At 43.2% G+C, this 20,000-nt stretch overlaps 1 protein-coding gene across 2 annotated transcripts in view; it reads left to right on the top strand.

Annotated features, from left to right (window-relative positions):
• The window catches only part of camta2 (calmodulin binding transcription activator 2), a 45,473-nt gene that overhangs the window by 12,211 nt on the left and 13,262 nt on the right, over window positions 1-20,000 (top strand). The window contains exons 2-11 of one of the 2 annotated variants that reach the window (XM_052091391.1): window positions 1,089-1,189; window positions 2,493-2,596; window positions 6,910-6,977; window positions 7,076-7,211; window positions 7,301-7,372; window positions 7,489-7,639; window positions 8,134-8,259; window positions 9,491-11,265; window positions 13,031-13,157; window positions 14,776-14,910. In XM_052091391.1, the coding sequence (XP_051947351.1) occupies window positions 1,159-1,189; window positions 2,493-2,596; window positions 6,910-6,977; window positions 7,076-7,211; window positions 7,301-7,372; window positions 7,489-7,639; window positions 8,134-8,259; window positions 9,491-11,265; window positions 13,031-13,157; window positions 14,776-14,910 (2,725 nt within the window). In that variant the 5' untranslated portion in view covers window positions 1,089-1,158. Of the gene's footprint in view, window positions 1,190-2,492; window positions 2,597-6,909; window positions 6,978-7,075; window positions 7,212-7,300; window positions 7,373-7,488; window positions 7,640-8,133; window positions 8,260-9,490; window positions 11,266-13,030; window positions 13,158-14,775; window positions 14,911-20,000 lie in introns of both variants that reach the window. The other variant, XM_052091392.1, reaches the window with a different exon arrangement.

The raw sequence follows: 20,000 nt of genomic DNA on the forward strand, positions 1-20,000 counted from the left end.
CTATCACACCTGGAGTCGTGAGTTTGAATCCAGGGCGTGCTGAGTGACTCCAGTCAGGTCTCCTTAGCAACCAAATTGGCCCGTTTGCTAGGGAGTGTAGAGTCACATGGGGTAAACAAATTGGGCCGGTTGCTAGGGAGGGTAGAGTCACATGGGGTAAACAAATTGGGCCGGTTGCTAGGGAGGGTAGAGTCACATGGGGTAAACAAATTGGCCCGGTTGCTAGGGAGGGTAGAGTCACATGGGGTAAACAAATTGGGCCGGTTGCTAGGGAGGGTAGAGTCACATGGGGTAAACAAATTGGGCCGGTTGCTAGGGAGGGTAGAGTCACATGGGGTAAACAAATTGGGCCGGTTGCTAGGGAGGGTAGAGTCACATGGGGTAAACAAATTGGCCCGGTTGCTAGGGAGGGTAGAGTCACATGGGGTAACCAAATTGGCCCGGTTGCTAGGGAGGGTAGAGTCACATGGGGTAACCAAATTGGGCCGGTTGCTAGGGAGGGTAGAGTCACATGGGGTAACCTCCTCGTGGTGGTGATTAGTGGTTCTCTCAATGGGGCGTGTGGTGAGTTGTGTGTGGATCGTGGAGAGTAGCATGAGCCTCCACATTCTGTGAGTCTCCGCGGTGTCATGCACAAGGAGTCACGTGATCAGATGCGCCGATTGACGGTATCAGACGCGGAGGCAACTAAGACTCGTCCTCCGCCACCCGGATTGAGGCGAGTAACCGCGCCACCACGAGGACCTGCTAAGTAGCGGGAATTGGTAACCAATATATGGATCTACCTCTACTGTGAATGACACAAGAGTTGCTCTCCCTACACTCTCAAACTACTTCTATATTTGTATATTTCTGAATTTGAACTTTAAATATATAGTTTCTATACTTCTAACTTTTCTTTAAAAATGCAAAAATCTGGGTTGCAGTGAGGCACTTACAGCAATGATTGGGATGCACACATGCTATTTATGACAGAATACTACTCTTACTATGTCTGCCTTAAATAATGAGTAGTAAAGTTTACTAACTGTTTACTAACTGTTTACTAACTGTTGACTAACTGTTGACTAACTGTCCGTGTTTGTCAGTGTTACAGTTTAGTCCTCCCTGGTTTGTGTGACTGCCCCCTACAGACGGGAGGAGTGAGTGAACGTCACCATGAACAACAAAGACAGCACTACAGAGTCTGGTCAGTGCCACTAAAGGGATAGTTCATCCAAAAATGACATTTCTGAAATCATGTACTCACCATCATGTTGTTCCAAACCCGTATGACTTTCTTTCTTATGTGTAATACAAAATGAGACGTTTTATTTAAATGGGTGGTGACATGAAGAATAGTGTTTGTTCTTGATCTTTTGACCTATAAGATGTCATTTTACTATAAAAACATACTGTAAGTTTCAGAACTCAAAACTTCCTCCTCACTATATAAGGAGCATTTGTTGAAATCAAGCTGTCAAAAGAGTCGTTCTCTACTTCCGCCTCCGCAACAACACATCAATGCCTAATTTACCTTTAATCACTTCTGTAGCCCCGCCCAATTGTGGTGAGCAGAGCAGGTCAGTCAAGAGCTGAGAGCCAATCAGAACAGTGGGGGTTTACTGTCAATTCTTAAAGGAGAAGCAGCACCAAAACCGAGTGTTTCTGACAGAGGGTCAGGATGAGGGTGGAAAATGGGTGAAATATTTCACAAATATATGACTGATATATGTGCAAAAAACTTTACTAAAATTAGAAGTGAAACTCAAAGGAACATATAAAATAAATAAATATTAAAAGGCATGTCCCCTTTAATATTTAATATCTAAAATAGTCCATATGGCTGTGCGTGATTTGCCGCCGCGTGCCCTCCGGTGATGTCACGGTGTTCGCCTTATTAGGACCGTGGCATCATCGTTCCCTTGTCTGTTTCTGTCATAGCATGTTTACGTTATGCCCTTATGTGTTTCCATGGGAACGCTGATTATTACAACCTTCACATGCGAGCGACACCTGCCCCATGATTGTTTCTCTTATTTAAACCCTCGTGTGTTTCCGAGGTTGGATCGTTGTTTCTGTTCGCTCGTGTGTGTTAACAGTGTTTCTGTTATTTGTCAATGTGGATGCATTACGTGTTCATCACCTTGCTGATCGCCGTCGCCCATGCCAGTGTTGCACCAGTCTGTCGGAGTAGGACTCCTCGGATCTGTGCCCGCGTGTCGTGAGAATCACTCGCCTGGGCTTGGTGCGCTCACACCCATCTCACGAACTCTCATCCCTTGCCCGCTTAGCGGCTTCCCATTGGCTTTCCATTATCCACTGCCATTGTGATGAAAAGACAGCCCGTGATATTTCTCATGAAAAGAAAGTCATACGGGGTTGGAAAGACATGAGGGCGAAAGTACACAAAGTGCCTCGATGCTTTTTGTCAAATGGTGCTTGAAATGTGTGCTTGTGCTTTCTTTAGAGTAATGACACTTGCTCTTTAATGTGTTTTGTGTGTTTTGTAGAGAGCGGTGGTCAGATGAAAGTGTTTTTGCCCAATAAACTGTTGGAGTGTTTACCGCACACCACCACGTTACCCAAAGAGAGACTGCGCTGGAACACTAATGAGGTAAACATTTAACCCCACTAATATCCCTCCCCAATCACCAACCCCACCCAAACCCCCAATGAACACCCCTGTGGTCACATAAAATAATATAGATGCCAAAAAAACATGCATAATTAAACTAGACCTTTCTATCCCCATTCCCTCCCTGAAACTCAAATGGTGGTAGTGGACTAAAGCACATAACTGGTACTCAGAAGGTTGCTGGTTCGATCCCCACAGTCACCATCATTGTGTCCTTGAGTAAGACACTTAACTCCAGGTTGCTCCGGGGGGATTGTCCCTGTAATAAGTGCTCTGTATAATACATTGGTACTCAGGAGGTTGCTGGTTTGATCCCCACAGTCACCACCATTGTGTCCTTGAGTAAGGCACTTAACTCCAGGTTGCTCCGGGGGGATTGTCCCTGTAATAAGTGCTCTGTATAATACATTGGTAATCAGAAGGTTGCTGGTTTGATCCCCACAGTCACCACCATTGTGTCCTTGAGTAAGACACTTAACTCCAGGTTGCTCCGGGGGGATTGTCCCTGTAATAAGTGCTCTGTATAATACATTGGTACTCAGGAGGTTGCTGGTTTGATCCCCACAGTCACCACCATTGTGTCCTTGAGTAAGGCACTTAACTCCAGGTTGCTCCGGGGGGATTGTCCCTGTAATAAGTGCTCTGTATAATACATTGGTAATCAGAAGGTTGCTGGTTTGATCCCCACAGTCACCACCATTGTGTCCTTGAGTAAGGCACTTAACTCCAGGTTGCTCCGGGGGGATTGTCCCTGTAATAAGTGCTCTGTATAATACATTGGTAATCAGAAGGTTGCTGGTTTGATCCCCACAGTCACCACCATTGTGTCCTTGAGTAAGGCACTTAACTCCAGGTTGCTCCGGGGGGATTGTCCCTGTAATAAGTGCTCTGTATAATACATTGGTAATCAGAAGGTTGCTGGTTCGATCCCCACAGTCACCACCATTGTGTCCTTGAGTAAGGCACTTAACTCCAGGTTGTTCTGGGGGGGATTGTCCCTGTAATAAGTGCTCTGTATAATACATTGGTACTCAGAAGGTTGCTGGTTCGATCCCCACAGTCACCACCATTGTGTCCTTGAGTAAGACACTTAACTCCAGGTTGTTCCGGGGGGATTGTCCCTGTAATAAGTGCTCTGTATAATACATTGGTACTCAGAAGGTTGCTGGTTCGATCCCCACAGTCACCACCATTGTGTCCTTGAGTAAGACACTTAACTCCAGGTTGCTCCGGGGGGATTGTCCCTGTAATAAGTGCTCTGTATAATACATTGGTACTCAGAAGGTTGCTGGTTTGATCCCCACATTCACCACCATTGTGTCCTTGAGTAAGGCACTTAACTCCAGGTTGCTCCGGGGGGATTGTCCCTGTAATAAGTGCACTGTAAGTCGCTTTGGATAAAAGCATCTGCCAAATGCATAAATGTAAATTAAACTGCTAAATAATTACCCCAAACCCCAGCCTTCTACTTGCCACCTCTTCAAAAGCTGCCACCCTCCCCATCTCTGCACACCACTCTGGAAATGAGGGCACTCTGTCTGACTTCCAACCACTTAAAATAATTTTTCTGCCGATCATAATACTGGTTAGGACCCAATTTTATATATGTTTATCCCCCAAATTTATGACCTCCCAAATGTCTGGGGCAAAGTAAAATTTGAGTGCCCAAAGCGTCACACAAAGAACTCTGAACCTTCAACCAAAGATCTTGACTCTTAACACACCACCAAAAAACATGTGTAAATTATGATTAAAGATTAAAACAAGTTTAAATCTTTCTCTCATAATCTCTTGATAGAAGTTGAAGCTCCGCCCCAGACTCTGAGTTAGCAAGGAGTAACACACTGATGCCTCATCACCTTTCCCAAAAGCAGTACATTTTGGCCATTTCCCAGTCACTGCCAGCGCTCCTGACTATGTTGAATCCGCCCTCAGAGTCTTCCATGTCTCCTTCTGCTCTCCCAGAGGCTCCTCTTACAGCAGCTTCACCTGCTCCTCCAGCGGCTCTGCCTCTTGACCCAGTCAATTGCGAGAAAGCGGTTTAATGGGAGAAAGCGGCTTATTGCGAGAAAGCGGCTTATTGGGAGAAAGCGGCTTATTGTTAGAAAGCGGCTTATTGAGAGAAAGCGGCTTATTGCTAGAAAGCAACTTATTGCGAGAAAGCAGTTTATTGCTAGAAAACAGTTTATTGCGAGAAAGCAGCTTATTGCGAGAAAGCGACTTATTGAGAGAAAGCGACTTATTGCGAGAAAACGGTTTATTGCGAGAAAGCGGCTTATTGCGAGAAAGCGGTTTATTGATAGAAAGCGGTTTATTGCGAGAAAGTGGCTTATTGATAGAAAGCGGTTTATTGCGAGAAAGCGGCTTATTGCGAGAAAGCGGTTTATTGCGAGAAAGCGGTTTATTGATAGAAAGCGGTTTATTGCGAGAAAGCGGCTTATTGCGAGAAAGCGGTTTATTGATAGAAAGCGGTTTATTGCGAGAAAGCGGCTTATTGCGAGAAAGCGGCTTAATGCGGGAAAGCGGTTTATTGCTAGAAAACGGTTTATTGCTAGAAAGCGGCTTAATTCGAGAAAGCGGTTTATTGCTAGAAAGCGGCTTAATGCGAGAAAGCGGCTTAATGCGAGAAAGCGGCTTATTGCGAGAAAGCGGCTTAATGCGAGAAAGCGGTTTATTGTTAGAAAACGGTTTATTGTGAGAAGGCGGCTTTTTGTGAAAAAACGGCTTATTGCGAGAAAGCGGCTTATTGCAAGAAAGCGGCTTCTTGCGAGAAAGCGGCTTAAATGTGAGAAAGCGGCTTATTGTGAGAAAGCGGCATATTGCGAGAAAGCGGCTTAATGTGAGAAAGCGGCTTATTACGAGAAAGCGGCTTAATGCGAGAAAGCGGCTTAAATGTGAGAAAACGGCTTATTGTGAGAAAGTGGCTTGATGTGAGAAAGCGGCTTGATGTGAGAAAGCGGCTTATTGCGAGAAAGCGGCTTAATGCGAGAAAGCGGCTTAATGCGAGAAAACGGCTTATTGTGAGAAAGTGGCTTGATGTGAGAAAGCGGCTTGATGTGAGAAAGCGGCTTATTGCGAGAAAGCGGCTTGATGTGAGAAAACGGCTTATTGTGAGAAAGTGGCTTGATGTGAGAAAGCGGCTTGATGTGAGAAAGCGGCTTATTGCGAGAAAGCGGCTTAATGCGAGAAAGCGGCTTATTGTGAGAAAACGGCTTAATGTGAGAAAGCGGCTTAATGCGAGAAAGCGGCTTATTGTGAGAAAACGGTTTAATGCGAGAAAGCGGCTTAAATGTGAGAAAGCGGCTTAAATGCGAGAAAGTGGCTTAAATGCGAGAAAGCGGCTTATTGTGAGAAAACGGCTTAATGTGAGAAAGTGGCTTAAACACGAGAAAGCGGCTTAAATGTGAGAAATCTGCAACTTCACTATTTTATTCCCTTTTGCTTCGCTTTATTTCCAGGTATTCGAGTTGTTGCCGTGTTTGTTTCCTTAACTTTCTATCATGGCCTGCAGCAGAATTGCGCTGCAATAGTGGGGCTAAAACTCGGGGATTCCCTCAATGTACAAGTGCATTTATGCGAACATGAGGGACCGTCAATATTTTACATTGGTGTTGTGTTAATAGGTATAGTTGATGGCGTATGTGCTTTTCCCACTGTACAGAAATGTTTTGTTGACTTGTTGTTGGACTCCATCCTATGATGTTTGTTATTCGGTCTGTTCCACGCACCTGCGACTCTTCAAAAACCTGTTAGAACGTCGCTTATATGTTTGCATGACCACATTAAACTGCGTTCTGCAGGAGAAACCTAGCAGTGTTAAACCGCTTTCTCTTTATCCCTTAAACGCCGTTCTCGTTTACATGATTTTGATTCGTGGGACAAACGTTTTTCAAAAACAATGAATAATATTTTAAAACAATTGTTTCACTATGTATTATGAAATAATAATAAAAGATTGCTCCAAACTGCGTAATGCAACATCTCTTATATTGTGAGTTTTAGCTTTTAAGGATACTTAAAGTTACAGTTACACCACATGACATCTTTTACTTTAAGCCCTTAAAAATATCAAAATGACTTTGAAGAAATGACATTTTTTGAATAAGTTAATAGATGCACCACACACAAAATATAGCATCACATCATTGATAAACATAATATAAAGTCATAATTATCATTTATATTTTTTGGGGTGTGACCAACTGGACCAGCCGAAAAGATCAATACCATCGATCCTGAAAATGAGTTTAAGTAATGACAGTGTTGCCGTGTTTATTGTGTCTGTGTGACAGGAAATCGCCTCCTTCCTGATATCATTTGACAGACATGAGGAGTGGCTGTCCTGCGGTCTGAAGACCAGGTCAGTTAAGTGTGTGTGTTTATTCCTGACACACTTTATCTTCTCTGAATCTGCCTCATGTTTCCAGATCACGTGTGTTTGTGTGTGTTCACGATCAGGCCACAGAACGGTTCAGTTATCCTGTACAATCGCAAGAAAGTCAAATACCGTAAAGATGGATACTGCTGGAAGAAACGGAAAGACGGGAAGACGACAAGAGAGGATCACATGAAGCTGAAGGTGCAGGGCATGGAGGTGAGAGCGCCACCTACTGCTCACACACAGGATGCCATCTGTGTACGGCGTTTATCTTGAATAAACCTTCCCGTTTCTCTCGTCTGCAGTGTCTTTACGGTTGTTATGTTCATTCCTCCATCGTCCCCACATTCCACAGGAGGTGCTACTGGCTCCTGCAGGTTAGTCCTGAATCTAGCCAATCAGAGGCCAGGATGTGTTCCTAAAATATGTACATTTGCAGTACATTTATGTATTTATCTATAAAATGAGAACTGAACCGTCTCTCTGTGTGCAGAATCCAGACATAGTTCTAGTGCACTACCTGAATGTGCCCTCACTAGAGGACAGTGGGAAGACATGCGGGCCGCTGGCGTGTGCCCGGGCCGACCGCCGCGACAGTCTGCGCTGGAGCCGAGATGAACTGGTCTCACAACTCAAACCCATGTGTGAGTAAACAACCGATCACGAACATCTCTCATGAGCAAACGACTGCGTTAACCTCCTGAGACCCCGCGGACACATGTGGGACGTTACGTTTTGGCGTCGCTATTGGGTATGCATAGTTACATATTATTTAAACAGACTGATCTCAGTTCAGGATACTCTGGGCTGTCATTAAAGAGTCATGTGACCAAATAACATGGCGTGTGTTTGAGAGAAAGAACATTTAAGTGTAGGAAATGATTGTTGGGACTGTTGAATTACTGACGGTTTAGAAGTTGTCCTCTGCAGAACGGTAATGGGTGTTTCCAAACCAGGATGGGCATTTCTAATCTATCCAGTGGGAGTACGGAATATCAATGTTTTGAAAACAGCCACTGATTGGGAACTTTTTTGTTAAAATATATTTTTCCACCTCATTTTGTGTCCGCATTATTGCCTTGAGTTTGGTGTTTGACTATAAATGACAGTGTGTGTGTGTGTGTGTGTGAATGTGTAGTCCACAGTATGAAGTGGTCTTGTGGAGGGAACGGTTCAGTGGAACTCTCAGTGGAGCAGATGGTGCAACAGATCCTAGAAACCCAACAGACCAAACCACAACCACGAACACACACCTGCCTATGCGGTAAATTACACACACACACACATACACGCTCGCGCACACGCTCGCACACACACGCTCGCACACGAACACACACACGCTCGCACACACACACACGCACGCTCGCACACACGCTCACACACACACACTCGCACACACACACATACACGCTCGCACACACGCTCGCACACGAACACACACACACACTCGCACGCACACGAACACACACACGCACTCGCACACACACGCTCGCACACACACACACACACACACACACTCGCACATTCACGCTCGCACACACACACACTCACATATACACGCACACACACACACACACACACACATGTTGGTCTACCTATCATTATGAGGACTTTCCATAGACATAATGGCTTTTATACTGTACAAACTTTATATTCTATCCCCTAAACCTAACACAACCCCTAAACCTAACCCTCACAGAAAACCTTCTGCATTTTTACATTTTCAATAAAACATTGTTTAGTATGATTTTTAAGCGATTTGAATTATGTGGACACTAGAAATGTCCTCATAAATCACATTTATAGCATAATAACCTTGTAATTACTAATTTGTAACTTACAAAATTGTCCTCGTAAATCACAAAAACACGCACACATATACACACACACAGACACAAACACACACACTCACATGTACACACACACACACATACTCACAAGCACACACACACACTCACACACACACACACTCACACACACACACACATATACACACACACACACATACTCACAAGCACACACACACACACACACACATATACACACACACACATACTCACAAGCACACACACACACACATATATACACACACACTCGCACACACACACACATATACACACACACACACACACACACACACACACCCAGGCTTGGGATAGGTGGTATGATGTTTATTCTGTGAAGCTGACAGTAAGAATGTATATTTTGCTTGTTTATACTGTTACTGTAGATATATTAGCACGTCTATCTGAGCGATAAGAGCGTAATGTGTAAAGACTGATCGCCCAAAGCTGGCATGATATAAAATTACTCCTAGCTTGATTTAGGAGTTCATTTCAGAGTTTGCTCGTATCACTTAACCCTACCACAGTACATTTACCTACATGCTTGAATCAAAATCGTGATGCATATTTAAGTAAATCAATAAACACTTTCATCTGTAATTTCATTGTGGAGATTAACACAGACTGACGTGTATGATGCATTTCCTCCAGCATCTCCCGGCTCCAACATTCCTCACCGCTGCAATAGCACCAAACATCGCATCATCTCCCCCAAACTGCCCACCTGCCCCTCCACTTACCCCGCCCACACCGAGCTGCAGAATCTGAGCAATGAGGGCTCAGGAGCGGAGGTCAAACGAGAGGTGGGACCAGGCGATGCGTTAGTCGCTGTTGTGCCTTCAGAGAGGAAGCAGTCGCCCAGTAAGCCAGAAGACTCGGGGCAAGCCATTAGTGAGGAAACAGGGGGTGTGGCTTCACCATGCTCCGCCTCTTCATCCTCCTCCTCTTCGAGTCCGCCGCTAATCCAACAGGAAGCAACCGTCGCAGTTAGCAATGGAAACATGTTCTATGGTGACCAGCGGGGTGGACTCGCTACCGTGGCCCTGCCGCAGAATGCTGTCATTGTCATGACGACAGCTGCACCAGTGGGGCGTGGCGGCGAGGAGTCGAAGAGCGAGGTGGGCTCCACCCGATTGTCGCTCACTCCTGTGGGCGGGCGGCTTGTCTTGTCTCCGGTAATGCCCAAACTTGATACGCCCTGTCCTCCAAGTACTGTCTCGCCGCCAAATCCCAACCCGGCCAACCAGGGCGTGGCCACACTGTCACTCACTTTAATGCCCAGCCCTGTGATTGGAGGACTGCTCCTTGCTGAGCGCATTATTCCGGAAGCACACGGGACACTCCTGCACCCGGCGTCTCCATCACCCTCACTGCTCCCATTTGACCCCGACTCTTTCCTCAACAGCCCTAAACAGGGGCAGACTTACGGAGGCCCCACCCTCCTGCCCCACAGCTCTGCTCACTCTTTTTCTAGCCCCTCCCCATCCCCACCCCCCTCCACGTCTCCTCAGCCCCCGTTCCTCACCCAGTCTCTTTCGCCCACTTCTCCGCCATCATCTCTGTTTTCTTTCTCTTCTGAGATGGAAAGGAAGATCAACCGGGGTCATCCAGCCTCCAGCCCCGCCTCTCTGTCTTCTTCCCTCTCTCTTTCGCTCTCTCCAACTCGCTCTACGCCCGCACTGCCTCCTTTGTGTCTGGAGTCGTCTTTAGGTCTCGATTCGATGACACCACCACTGAGTCCCACCCTTGGTATGCAGGAGTCCCCTCAAGCTCCTCCTACTGGATTTGACACTCAAGCCAATCAGCAGCGCTCACCTTCCCAACACATGGACAACCATTTGGCATCCACCAATCAACTCCCAACGACCCAAATAACGCAAAGTCAACCCTCCCTTGAAGTCCTACCGAGCAATCAGTTGCCTCCAGAAGCAGAGAAGGCAGATTTTAGACAGCAGCCACTTCAGGTGCAGTCTTGTCTCCTGGCAACCCACTCAACGTGCATTCAACAGCAACATTTGACCTCTCCTCCAGCCACGCCCACAATTGCAAGGGCGAGTTCCATACAAGTGAAGGAAGAACAATCCCCGCCCACTCAGGGGACGTTTGAATCAGAAGTGACTCCTATGGATACCACCCACAGTTTTGTCTCGGCTCACAATGAGGAGGCGGGACTCGCGTTTGACTCCACCTTCCCTGACTTCATATCTAAGCTGATTACCGACGAGACCATGAGCCACACCTCCACCCCAGCCCCACCTGTTTACCCCGTCAGGTACATGGTTCCACCTCAGCCGACACCGTCCACCTCGTTCCTGCCCTTCCCTCTCCTTACAAACACCCACTCACTAGCGGCCAGTGGCTCACCTGAGGATGCCCAACGCTTGGCCAACATCACAGACTTCTCACCTGAGTGGTCGTACCCAGAGGTAATCATTGTTTTCATACCATAATTCATTGAATCAACTCTGGTTTATAACTCTTCCCATGAATAGGGTAAAAATGGTTGTCCCGTTACTGTTCTTAAAGCCCAGTGTTCTTTACAGACAGAACTGAAATGTTAGAACACTATTATAGAAAATTAAAAGTTCTGCATGTAACGCTCAATTCCCAATGCGCTCCAAGTCCTCGTGGTGGTGGAGGACGAATCTCAGTTGACACCGCCTCTGAGACCATCAATCTGGGCATCTTATCATGTGACTTACTTTAGCGTGTTACCATGGAGACGTAGCGCATGTGCTATTCTCCGCAGCATCCACACACAACTCACCACACGCCCCACCGAGAGCGAGAACCACATTATAGCGACCACGAGGAGGTTACCCCATGTGACTCTACCCTCTAGAGTGAAGCGGAATTAGCTAGTAATAATTATGTTACGTTGTTACAGTGTAGTTGACTGACTGTCCTTTTAACTTTTGACGATGTGACTGAAGTATTTCTTTAATAGCGCGTGACAGTTATAGCAATGAGACGTATCATCTCTCCTTGGCCTGTTATATTGAAAATGTATGTTTTACAATTTGCAGTATGACGTTATCCATTGCTAAATTATGGCTCATCATAGACTAGCGAACCACAAAGCTGGCTAATGCCACTATCATCAGTGGAAGACCGCTAACGTTAACAGTAATGAGCTTGGAAACCACAACGAACTTTTTCTGCCTAAATAAAGTAATGATTATTACTGTATTTATAACTAGCATATCTCTAGTTACAGTCCCTGCATTGTAAAATGTAAGTTAGACTTGCGAGGAGTGAACATTTAGACAGAGAAAAAGTATCAAACGTATCTTGTGCATAAAAGACAAAGTTAGCTTTTCTTTTACATGATGTGTGTGAATCCAACGACGCCAAGTGTGCGTTGCAGACTGTCGTTCAGCCGCAGCATTAACGAGTCACATAATGGATTTAGAATCGCTAAATAATGGGTTTTAGAAGGCAGGCAGCAACTGATGATTGAAAATGGTTTGATGTAGCTTGATGGAAAGAATTTAAAAAGTGCAGGTAAAGGGATAAGCAAGCTGACATTGTGATTATAAGGTAGCTTATAAGGCAATGTAGGGAGTGGGACTAATTATTACAATACACACGCACACAAACATTTAGGAATGACCTTTATCTTGTTTAATGATAATATAAATTATGATGATATATCTACAACCTGCCTCTGCTGGACTGGAGCTGTTGAGGATTGACTGATTCAGTACACTACCTCATATATACTGTTAGCAATTTATAAGTAGTATAGTTTAAAGTTATATTTATGAAGCTATACCAAGTCTTTTAATACTGGTAACTTTGATTTGGTTGTTGTTGTTTTTGTGTTTTTGTTCAAAGGACTTTACGCTTCATATCTTAAGTTTGTAATTTTATACATTTTATTTATCAGAACTTTAATATATTTCGATGTTCCTCTGTTCTGTTATGACAATAAAAGAAACAAGTTTCTTTTTAAAATGCATTATCATATTATTTTAGTTAAAACTCATAAATAACTACAAATAACTAATGTTAGGGAAATCTGTTAATGTTTTGTTGCGCGTTTCTGAAAAAAAAAAAAAAAAAAATCGTCCGATATATCGGTTTATCGGATTTTAAACCCAACAAATATTTGTATCGTATCGGCCTTCAGAATCCTTTATCAGTCGGGCTCTAGTCTGGTGTTTATTTGACTCTCTCTCTCTGAGTTAGGGTGGAGTGAAGTTGTTGATCACAGGTCCGTGGTCTGAAACGGATGGCCAATACGCATGTGTGTTTGATCAGAGTCGAGTACCTGCTACTCTCATTCAGCCAGGTGTGCTGCGCTGCTACTGCCCAGGTGAGCAACACACACTCATTCAGTCTGAACTATCATAGAAAATCACGCTAGATTCTGTACGATAGTGAATGGTCATGCTGTACTTGTTAGGGGTCAAGCACCGAAGGTTGTTTTCATCAGTATTATTATTATTAAGGCAGCCCATAGAACGGTACATAGGAAAGTTATTACATTTGGCACACTGATAGGGGTAGTCATGAATAGCCCCCACACCAAATTTGGGGTCTCTAGGATGTACTCTATAGCGCCACCACCATTTAAAAAATGTACTTTTCTTTTGGGCGTATCTTTTGAAACATTTGTCTTGGAGACTTAATAAATGTTTTGTCTGATTACTCTCCTCCTGATGACCCCTTACAGTAAAACTCATACGATTACAGTGGCTGCCTTATTTAATTAGTCAATCGTTAGCATGCTAATCTGTTAGCATGGTGACCCACTCATTTGTTAGGCTATTTGATCATTGTGTTCTCAGTAGGCAACATAAGCTTAGCATGCTAATTGGTTAGCATGGTGTTCCACTCATTTGTTAGGCTGTTTGATCACAGTGTTCATCGTAGGCAACATTAGCTTAGCATGCTAATCTGTTAGCATGGTGTTCCACTCATTTGTTAGGCTGTTTGATCACAGTGTTCTCCGTAGGCAACATTAGCTTAGCATGCTAATTGGTTAGCATGCTAATCTGTTAGCATGGTGACCCACTCATATGTTAGGCTATTTGATCACAGAGTTCTCTGTAGGTAACATTAGCTTAGCATGCTAATTGGTTAGCATGCTAATCTGTTAGCATGGTGACCCACTCATTTGTTAGGCTGTTTGATCACAGAGTTCTCTGTAGGTAACATTAGCTTAGCATGCTAATTGTTCAGCATGTTCATTTGTTAACATGGTGACCCATTCATTTGTTAGGCTATTTGATCACAGTGTTCTCCATAGGCAACATTAATTTAATATGCTAATAAGCTAACATGCTAATCTGTTAACATGGTGACCCACTCATTTGTTAGGCTATTTGATCACAGTGTTCTCCATAGACAACATTAGCTTAGCATGCTAATCAGTTAAATACATAATGACCAGTCTGTTCTTTCTTTCTGCTATGTTTGATATCAGCCATTTTGGCTCTCTACCATTTGAATCTCTTGAATCTGACTTGTGAAGTATTGTGGGGTTGCTTTTGTATGTCATATTCAGGCAATGTGTTGCACTTACTATGATGTAACACTTGCCATATCAGAGATTTTGGAATTGTGTTTAATGAATGGTTGCTGGGCTTTTCCCCCAGCAAATGTTTATTTTCCCCTTTGTTGAAAGTGACATGAATATAAAGTTGATCATGGTAACAGCTGTGCTCGGCTGTGATTCCTCTAAGCTTGGCTTGTCCCTTGTTGACCGGCAGCTCTGTGGCAGTGTTGTTGATAGCACACTGAACTCTGGAGAGTCGTCGGTTCAGATCTGTCTTGGGCGCTGTGATCTGTGCTAGCTCTGTGAGATCTCTGGGTTGTGTTTAGTGTTGTGCAGTGGTCGGTGCTTGGCCCCGTAATGGCTGGTTGCAGCTATATTGACTCTGTGGAAAACGACAGTAATGAAGTAAATGTGTGTGTGTGTGTGTGTGTAGCTCATGAAGCTGGACTTGTCACTCTTCACGTGTTGAAGGATTGTAGTGCCATCTCCACTTCTGTGCTGTTTGAGTATCGTGCCCGCAACGCGTCATCCTTACCGAGCTCTCAGCTGGACTGGTTATCTCTGGATGGTGAGTACAAACTAACACACACATTACACCTTTTTTTAAATCACCCCTAAAAAAAGTGTATCAAATTATTTGATTTCAGGTAATAAGGGCTCTGGGTATCTCAGCGAGTATTGACGCTGACTATCACACCTGGAGTCGTGAGTTTGAATCCAGGGCGTGCTGAGTGACTCCAGTCAGGTCTCCATAGCAACCAAATTGACCCGGTTGCTACGGAGGGTTGAGTCACATGGGGTAACCTCCTCGTGGTCGCTATAATGTGGTTCTCGCTCTCGGTGGGGCGTGTGGTGAGTGACACCAGTCAGGTCTCCATAGCAACCAATTTGACCCGGTTGCTACGGAGGGTAGAGTCACATGGGGTAACCTCCTCGTGGTCGCTATAATGTGGTTCTCGCTCTCGGTGGGGTGTGTGGTGAGTGACTCCAGTCAGGTCTCCTTAGCAACCAAATTGGCCCGGTTGCTAGGGAGGGTAGAGTCACATGGGGTAACCTCCTCGTGGTCACTCTAATGTGGGTCTCGCTCTCGGTGGGGCATGTGGTGAGTTGTGTGTTGATGCCGCGGAGAATAGCGAGACTCTACCCTCCCTAGCAACCGGCCCAATTTGGTTGCTAAGGAGACCTGGCTGGAGTCACTCAGCACACCCTGAATTCAAACTAGAGACTCCAGGTGTGATAGTCAGCGTCAATACTCGCTGAGATACCCAGAACCCTAAATCCATTTCTTTTAGTAAATTCCTTATTCTGAATAAATTTCAGCGAAGCTTTTGACTTGTTATGGCGTCCTCTTCTTGGGACTCCAGGTCTGCATTGGTAGTTTTTAAAAGCTTGTTCAAATGCACAACACTCATTTCAGTTTCTTTTCCAGATCTTTGTGTTGTTAAACGTGTCCATAATCCAAAACAATATAAGTAAAACATATTTCAACAAAGCGTGTGTGGTGGAAACTGTGTGCCTACTACCAAGACAGTGTCTGTACAGAGTGCAATGCCATCTCTGCACACCAGGTGGAGCAGGAACTGCAGTAATGGTCAAAACAAATGATGGGAAATCATATTAATATATTATATTTATGCAAACATTCAGAATGATCGGGTGCAAGACGAGCAATACAACAGAATATATTTATTTATATATTTTTTTTTATCTTTTGTGGTCATTAATATAAATTTTTTTACATTTACAATTCTACATTATATCAGTTAACATATAGTCACATATATAATAACGATATGAGCTGGCATTGTTTGAAATAATGTGTACAATTACGTTTTTTACATTCATTTGCATAACAAGCGTTAAAATGGTACTGTCCCTTTAAGAATGGCGGCAGTTCAACAAACGTGTTTCGGTTGAGCGTACACTAACGAGAGTCGAGTCTATTTGCATTCCCAAAATTAAAGGCTTTTAATTCGACAAAAAACAAGTGTTTGGTATCATTGTAAAGAATTTTTTGAAAGTGTTTATATATTATGATACATTATACAAATATAATGTATCATAGTGTCCAAAAACATCTCCAAACAAATAAAAGATAATAATTGTTCATAAGAACTAATTACACATGCAAACACAACAATGACTAAAGGTTTGCATAGCATGCAGACATGATTTTAGTCATGAGATTTCACAGGATGAGTTTCATTCTGTGTCATTTGAGTCATCATTGAGTCTGTGTCGTGTATTTGGCGCCATCTCCTGGTGGTCATATGTAACATTGTGCTTCATGTCTGATTATACAGGGCTTCCATAAAGGATATTCTGTGTTCAGTACAAGTTAAGCTCAGTCGACAGCATGTGTGCCATAGTACTGATTACAACAAAAAGGCATTTTCTTTAAATCTGTGTTACAGTGAGACACTTACAATGGAAGTCAATGGGGTCAAAAGTGATTTATTTGTGTGTGTGTGTGTGTTAAGTGTAGATATCAGTGTGATGCTATTTCTGACTCAGTGAAAGTCTATTTTAATCCATGTGTACGAGGAAGGCCGACTGTCTCTCTCTGTGTCTGTCTGTCTCTCTGTCTGTCTGTCTGTAGAGTCAGTAATTTAAGCTCAACTGTCTCTCTGTTGTCTCATTTGGGACTTTCCCTGCTCGAGGACGGACCTCCAGTTTTCCTCTCGTCTGGAATACTTTTGCTTTTTTCCGTCCTGGCTCTTCTCAGCTGTCTGTCTCTCTCACGAGCATGTGATTCGAGGACTTCTGTACTTTACTGTGTGTGTCAGACTTCTGTGTAAACTGTGTGTTTGTTCTGTATTGTGGTGACTTCATTTAACACCATCCATCCTAAAGAATACACACACACACACGTCTCACTCCTGACCGTGACAGAGAGACAGGTGAAGAGAGGATGAAATGGAATTATGATTTTTCTGATTTGCTGTTTTTATCGGGACGTCTGAACAATGGCGCAGAGAAACAGGGATTGTGTAGGTAGGACTGCGTGTGTTTGTGGGTAAAACTTGTAAACTTTATGTAGAGACTTGTGTGTGTGTGTGTGTGTGTGTGTGTGTGTGTGTGATGTTGAGGTCACCTGTCATCACATGCACACACACAGTAAATCAAACACTAAACTCACATATGCACATTTAAAACATCCACTTTGTTCTAATCAATAACTTGCACAAATGAATAGGGTTGGGGATCGGGAACTTTTCCATTTCTTAACAATTATTTTAATAATGTTAATTGTTTAACTGCTCTTGAACATCTGTATTTCTCTGCCGATACAGCCCCATACCATAACACTCACTGGGAAGAATCTCTACAATTTATTAAAAAGAAATAATTGCTTGGTATGCGGATCTGCCAATGGCACAATATTCACAGTGTAGGTTTGAAAAAGTAAGTGAACCCTTAGGCTAAAGATGACATAAAAAGCTAATAAGAGTCAGGATATGACATACCTGGCATCTGATTAATGAAGAGAGATTGTAGGTGTGGGTTAAAGCTACTTTAACTTATAAAAAGCACTTAAATATTTTGAGTTTGTTATTCACAAGAAGCATCTGCTGACGTGCACCACGAGATCTCAGAAGACCTACAATCAAGAATTGTTGCTTTGCATAAAGCTGGAAAGGGTTACAAAGTTATCTGGAAGAGTTTAGATATTCATCTGTCCACAGTGAGACAAACTGTCTATAAATGGAGATGATTTAGTACTATAGGTACTCTCACTAGAAGTGGCCGTTAGATATTCATCTGTCCACAGTTACACAAACTGTCTATAAATGGAGGTGATTTAGTACTATAGGTACTCTCACTAGAAGTGGCCGTTAGATATTCATCTGTCCACAGTTAGACAAACTGTCTATAAATGGAGATGATTTAGTACTATAGGTACTCTCACTAGAAGTGGCCGTTAGATATTCATCTGTCCACAGTGAGACAAACTGTCTATAAATGGAGATGATTTAGTACTATAGGTACTCTCACTAGAAGTGGCCGTTAGACATTCATCTGTCCACAGTTAGACAAACTGTCTATAAATGGAGATGATTTAGTACTATAGGTACTCTCACTAGAAGTGGCCGTTAGATATTCATCTGTCCACAGTGAGACAAACTGTCTATAAATGGAGATGATTTAGTACTATAGGTACTCTCACTAGAAGTGGCCGTTAGATATTCATCTGTCCACAGTTAGACAAACTGTCTATAAATGGAGATGATTTAGTACTATAGGTACTCTCACTAGAAGTGGCCGTTAGATATTCATCTGTCACAGTTAGACAAACTGTCTATAAATGGAGATGATTTAGTACTATAGGTACTCTCACTAGAAGTGGCCGTTAGATATTCATCTGTCCACAGTTAGACAAACTGTCTATAAATGGAGATGATTTAGTACTATAGGTACTCTCACTAGAAGTGGCCGTTAGATATTCATCTGTCCACAGTTAGACAAACTGTCTATAAATGGAGATGATTTAGTACTATAGGTACTCTCACTAGAAGTGGCCGTTAGATATTCATCTGTCCACAGTTAGACAAACTGTCTATAAATGGAGATGATTTAGTACTATAGGTACTCTCACTAGAAGTGACCGTTAGATATTCATCTGTGCACAGTTAGACAAACTGTCTATAAATGGAGATGATTTAGTACTATAGGTACTCTCACTAGAAGTGGCCGTTAGATATTCATCTGTCCACAGTTAGACAAACTGTCTATAAATGGAGATGATTTAGTACTATAGGTACTCTCACTAGAAGTGTCCGTTAGATATTCATCTGTCCACAGTGAGACAAACTGTCTATAAATGGAGATGATTTAGTACTATAGGTACTCTCACTAGAAGTGTCCGTTAGATATTCATCTGTCCACAGTGAGACAAACTGTCTATAAATGGAGATGATTTAGTACTATAGGTACTCTCACTAGAAGTGTCCGTTAGATATTCATCTGTCCACAGTGAGACAAACTGTCTATAAATGGAGATGATTTAGTACTATAGGTACTCTCACTAGAAGTGGCCGTTAGATATTCATCTGTCCACAGTTAGACAAACTGTCTATAAATGGAGATGATTTAGTACTATAGGTACTCTCACTAGAAGTGTCCGTTAGATATTCATCTGTCCACAGTGAGACAAACTGTCTATAAATGGAGATGATTTAGTACTATAGGTACTCTCACTAGAAGTGGCCGTTAGATATTCATCTGTCCACAGTTAGACAAACTGTCTATAAATGGAGATGATTTAGTACTATAGGTACTCTCACTAGAAGTGTCCGTTAGATATTCATCTGTCCACAGTGAGACAAACTGTCTATAAATGGAGATGATTTAGTACTATAGGTACTCTCACTAGAAGTGTCCGTTAGATATTCATCTGTCCACAGTGAGACAAACTGTCTATAAATGGAGATGATTTAGTACTATAGGTACTCTCACTAGAAGTGTCCGTTAGATATTCATCTGTCCACAGTGAGACAAACTGTCTATAAATGGAGATGATTTAGTACTATAGGTACTCTCACTAGAAGTGGCCGTTAGATATTCATCTGTCCACAGTTAGACAAACTGTCTATAAATGGAGATGATTTAGTACTATAGGTACTCTCACTAGAAGTGTCCGTTAGATATTCATCTGTC

This window comes from Xyrauchen texanus, chromosome 25 (assembly GCF_025860055.1).
Source record: "Xyrauchen texanus isolate HMW12.3.18 chromosome 25, RBS_HiC_50CHRs, whole genome shotgun sequence".
Taxonomy (NCBI): Eukaryota; Metazoa; Chordata; class Actinopteri; order Cypriniformes; family Catostomidae; genus Xyrauchen; species Xyrauchen texanus.